Source organism: Nestor notabilis, unplaced genomic scaffold, assembly GCF_000696875.1.
Source record: "Nestor notabilis isolate BGI_N333 unplaced genomic scaffold, ASM69687v1 scaffold14356, whole genome shotgun sequence".
In the NCBI taxonomy this organism is placed as follows: domain Eukaryota; kingdom Metazoa; phylum Chordata; class Aves; order Psittaciformes; family Psittacidae; genus Nestor; species Nestor notabilis.
Window position 1 is genome coordinate 29,828 of NW_009934338.1, and position 5,674 is coordinate 35,501.

A 5,674-nucleotide genomic window follows, 5' to 3' on the forward strand; every position below is an offset into this window, starting at 1 on the left:
TTGCTTTTACTTTGTAGGTTAGCTGATGCCTTCTAAAGATAAATATCAAGCAGTATCATCCCCAAACTTACCTACTTTTAAGAACCTATAGAACTGTTACCACATTATAATTGTAGTTATTATTATTACTCAATTTTCTAAAAAGGATTTTCCAATTCTTACAACAAACTTCCTTTTAAAGGGAAATTGCAATGACAACTTTCATGCAGGAAGCCCAGTATAATGTTTATTGGTTGCTGTTGTTTCATGTTGGCTCTTGAGAAGTTGATTGTAGATTGATTGCTGGAACCAGAATGTACTTCTTTGGTGGGGACAGCAGGGTCATTTTCATTTGCTTTTATCTACAGAGAAGAAGAAAACAATATGATATAATCTTTCAAAAGAAAATCTCTGCTTTGCAATTTGTCGCTCAGAGAGGTAATAATGGAGAAAGAGTGCTAGGAGCTAGAGAGAATGATTGTTCCTCCTTCACTCTACTGCATCTTTAGCCTTTAGTTCTCTCTATTACAAAAGCTTTCTTCCTTATGACAGAGGAAAACAAATAGGGTGCTGCATCCTATTGCTGCTACTGATGCCCTGGATGAGGTTCACTGTGAGGTAGTTTTAAAGGAATGCTACAATGAAATGTGGAAAAGCTAACTTCATTCTCCTACCACTGCAGGTTTGTCCCTATATTCATATTAGTATTAAGAACTGATCCATTTAATGTGAGGGGCTTTACATCCATCTGTGGGAGATCCTTTCTCAGGCTAGCTGATTTCATCATTGGTACACATATGCACCCAAAACTCAGCCTGGATTTCATCATGCTTACTGCCACTCAGTGTTCCCCTGACCCATATTAATCAACTCCCTGTTGCAGTAGACAACATTTCAGCTGCAGTTCGCGTGCAGCGGCATCATGTCTCAACTGGGATTGCTGAAGGTCTTACCTAGTTCTTTTTTTTCCTGAGACATTTCTTTTGCTTGTTAAATGATTAAAGAGAGAGGTGTTGTTGCCTATTCCTTCTTTCCAGTTGCCTTATCCCACCCCTATGTTGCACTGCTAGGTTCCCTTGCTAGGCTCTTCCGGAGCCAACAGAAAACTAACCCAGAAAAAAAAAGCTAATTGTTTTCTGCTGGCTTAGCAAGTAAATCAGCTCACAGAAAGATCCACCGAGCACCAGGGCATATACAGGTGAGGGAGTGTCAACACCAACTAGGCACTGTGGACGCTGTAGAAAAGGGAAGGGGAGATGCTGGGTATTATTCCCCTGTTAGCAGCACTGAGCTTTACAGTAGCTCAATCATCCATTATATCACTGCCAGCATTGACTGCAGCACCTCTATTGCATGAATACAGCTGTGGTCCTTGCAAACCAGATATATCAGCTTAACCAATCAGCACAATTGTTGGAAAGTTATTGTCTGTAACACAGGGACACTAAAGAATATATTCTTTTACATCAAGCTGGTTTTGTTTGTTTGTTTGTTTGTTTCCCTGTAAATTTGAAAGCCAAACAATTATGCTCTGTTTGTACTCTTGGTGCTAACTGAACTCAGGTTTTCTATGGGCCTTCATATCCATGTCTCAGTCTAGCAGTTAAACTCCATTTGCATCTCTCAACTGAGCTTAAGTGAGGCTCCAATCAGAAAAAGGTCCTCCCCACCTGAGCTGCCACACATTTTCATCAAATGTAAAGAAACCAAGACAACTCAGCTTCTAAGAAGGTTTATTTCAGACAAGCCTGTCACAAGCTAGATGACCTGCTACACTTTCATTCTTGAAGTTTCAGAGAAACATTAAGTGAAGAAGTTTTCATTAATCAAAAGAGACAGTTACCTGCAAGAGCCACAACTGGGTAATGAGCCTATTGTTTTTGTGTGACCCATGTTTCTGAGACTATGCCTGTGTAAGGTGCTCTCTTAACAGGAACAGGCTGACAGACCTGAAAAAAAATATTACAAATCTTTCACTTGAAATTGCTAATTGGACACAATGAAAATATCAGTCCTGTGATAACCTAGCTTTGTATGTTACGCATCCCAACACTTTCATCAAACCTCTCACACTGAGATCAAACTGTTCAGTTCTCAGCTTTCATCAGGAGCTGGGTGACTCAATCTGTTCAGCACTGTAACAAAGCAATTCTAAACCAGTTTTTTCTAAAAAAGCAACTGACCATGTTACACCTCATTTTATTGATGCTTCTCCCTTCCTTAGGTGACTTAAATAACTGCAATGTTCCCTTACACAAAAAGGAATAGCCTACGTTTTTGCTACTGTAATGCCAGTACGAATCTGTTCTCAATAGCTAGTTTTTATTACCATTACCTGGCATTTATTTTGCATTGAAAGTCAAAGGGATCAACACTGAACAACAAAGGAAGTGATACAATAATAAGCACCTCTCATTAAAAAAGTACCAACCATCTTCAGTGTCCAGTGGATTAAACAGACTCACAGGCACATACGACTTTGTGCATGACACATATCCCACTGAAGATAGATCCATAGGACAATTATTTCTAAGAGGAACACTGCAAAGAGAATCTATCTATCTGGACTAAAAATGCAGAATGAGTCTACTGTAGGTGAGCAGTGACCTTTGGAGCAATTTTTTCAATTCAGTTACATGTTCAGTGGAAAGGGGAGATCTTTTTTCCAGACAAATTCACACTTAGGACTACTGGTTCACTTCTTTTCTACTAGATCTTGGAAGTCCTAGAGGCAGAGATTATTTTCTTTGCCTTTCCTTTCCCCTAGAAACATAAATGTTCATTCACATTGAAAAGGTGCCTAGAATATATAAAATTTGTGGACAGACTTAAATGAGGGATCTGGTTTCAAAATAAAAGCAAATAGAAATAGCATAGTTAGATGCTAGCAGTAATGCAATTGAAAATATCTCTGGTTTATCTAATTTACACTGACTTGTACTAGTACCAAAAAAAAAAAAAAAAAAAAGGAAAAAAAAATTCCTTAATGTTTGGAAAACCCGAACGCCCAAAATGCAATAATAAATGCAATAATCTGTTTCCTGTTCTTTTAGTTCCCAAAGAAAAACTGTGTGTCAGGAGCGCACTTCCCTGCCTATCCACTGCATTATGTGCAGGCAGCCCACCAACTCCTCTGAAAGTGTGTTTTTGGAGGAAAGCCTCACTCAGTCACTTTCACATGCCTTTCTCAGTCCACCAAGACAACAACTGGAAGAAATAAACAGAATTATCTTGGAAGCATTTCAGTGGGCTATATCTCACATGGGTGCTAGTCTGAATCAACTTTCAGATCTTGCAGTGAATCACACTGATTCAGGTTGTGATTTTAAAATACATTTAGTCTGGCTGCTTTTGAAAGTGCTGCTCACAACTGAGTTACACTAAGGATGCAAAAGCATTCTTCATGAATGCTTGCGTGGTAAATAGGCACTGAAAATTCAATCTTCGTGTATTTTGTGATATTTCTCTTAAAAAACCCCCTAAAAACTAAATCAACAAAAAACCAAAAAAACCCAAAAAATAAACAAGAGAGCTGTCTTGCTTGGTCCAGCAGTGCAGTTTGTACATGTTCAGCTTATAAAACATTCTTGCTGGAATAGAACTAAGTCTTCAATATTCTACAGGGTTTAACTCCTCAATATAAGATTTCTTCCTGCGTATGATGTTATGCCTGTTTGGTTTTCAGTGAATTCAGTGATAAAATGCAGCAGTTAGTTATATTACTCATGAGCAAAACTTTGTCCACTTTTACTGGAAGTGAGACATGTTATTTCAACAAGCACCCAGGCTTAGTCTACAAGTAGTACAGACTACCCTAAGAACAGGAACTAGTCTATGATATTTTTCTGTAAGATAAAGAGCAATAAAAATTGAGTCCTTAGTTTCATTTCCTCCCACCTTGGCAGATTTTGATTAGTAAGAGAAATTACCATTGAATCCCCAAACCTCTCTTCCCAAGAGCTAGTTATTCTCATGCTGTACAAAGCATTACAGAGATTTATTAGTTTAATTAACCTGTTCCCGCTGCCTGATTCGTTCGTAGACATATGGAGGGAATGGTGGACGGGAAACATATTTTCCTTCTCCTGCTGTGACATTGAAAGCTCCACCTTCATAAACTACTTTGCCTCTTGAAACTGTCGCAACTGGGACTCCATGGCAGACCATTCCTTCAAATATATTGAAGTTGTTGGCCTGGTGATGTGTCTTTGCAGATATTTTCCTGTGTTTACAAAACAAAACAACACTCAAAATCGCTCTGATTCTTGCATTATAAAATTTTGAGAAATTGATACAAGAAGAAAAATTAGCAGCATTATTAAAATACAGTTCATCATGGAACAGCTGTAAAAATAGGATAGAGCAATTACATTTCACTGAACGGTAACTGCATTTCAAAAGAATGAAGAGGGAGTCAAAAGGACAGAACTTTGCAGCCTTGAAACGCAAAATTTTCCACTAGAAAGAGGTTGGTGGAAAAAAAAAAAATCAGGTTGTATTTTTTTTTGGATAACATGATTTCATTCTCCCTTGTCAAGCAAATATCTATGCATGATAAGGTCAGAAAAAGCTCTGGTCTTCTAGCTAGAATGACTTGCAATTTCAAGTTTGAAAAGGATGTCTGCAACATTTCAAAGATTGAGACTCATGAATAACACAAAGACTATTTCACTGGAAGGTCAGTTGATGGTAATGAATTTTGGTAACTCTTAATGTGAGCTGGATTGGTCCACTGACTGACAGCCCAAATATCTTGATGCTGCTAAATAGTAATGAGAACATCACACTTCTACACACCTTTCCTCCAATTGTTTTAAGCAAATTTTACACCTCAAAAGTACTCATTTGAGCTACAGTATTATTGCTTTGTTTATGCATAGACCTTACTTTTTATGGTCACCATTTTTCTAGCCTACTTCTCCAACTCTAACTGGCTACATTAAAAGCAGAGCCAATGCTAGGGCTGACACTAGCATCTGGAAGTGCAGGCTGTGCATTCTTTTTTTATTATCTGTTTTCCCTACTGAGCTTCTTACTAGTTACTCTTATCTAAAATGGGGGGTTGAATTTTAGGAAATTACTAACTTCCTGTTTCCAATCTACATATTTATTTTTTTAATAGTATAGAGAGTTATATTTTTATTGTCATCTATATTTTCTGAAAGAAGGAAGCATCATGCTTTTGTCTAGTAGTCAGAATTTTCCAGAACAGGTGCTCTCACAGTCAAGAACCTACCATATATACATATAGCATTAACGTTATTCCAGAGACTACATCTTTTGCAAAAGAACTATCAAAGTAAAAAATAATATGAAATATTAGTAGATTGAAATATCAATCTATTTGGAGAAGAATTTTATAAAACTTCTGTTAACATCCTTATGAAAATGAGAAAACCACAAAAAAATCTGTATCTTTCTTGAAGTACATCCATTTTCAAAAGTAATCACATACCAAAGATTTCAAATGGTTACTTATACAGAGGAAAAAAAGAATTTGTGGAAGAATGCTTTGTTTTCTTTCCTATCATTCCACTGAACTAAGAGAAATTGGTTCTGCTAAGGGACACATTTAAATCTTGCTGTTGGTTGACTTTTCAAAGACTGCGTATATAGAAATATTCTCTACCACCAATCTGCCCATAGGAATAAAATCTTTTCCTTATTCAGCACACACTGGACAGAAAACTTACGC

General features: G+C 37.2%; 1 protein-coding gene across 1 annotated transcript in view; it reads right to left on the minus strand.

Annotated features, from left to right (window-relative positions):
- Nucleotides 1-1,850: 1,850 nt before the first annotated feature.
- DPYS (dihydropyrimidinase) overlaps nt 1,851-5,674 on the minus strand; it is a gene marked incomplete at its 5' end in the record, with an annotated part of 29,773 nt that continues 25,949 nt past the window's right edge. The window contains 2 exons of the mRNA XM_010017295.1: nt 1,851-1,928; nt 3,994-4,201. Coding sequence (XP_010015597.1) covers nt 1,851-1,928; nt 3,994-4,201 — 286 coding nt within the window. The remainder of the gene's footprint in view (nt 1,929-3,993; nt 4,202-5,674) is intronic.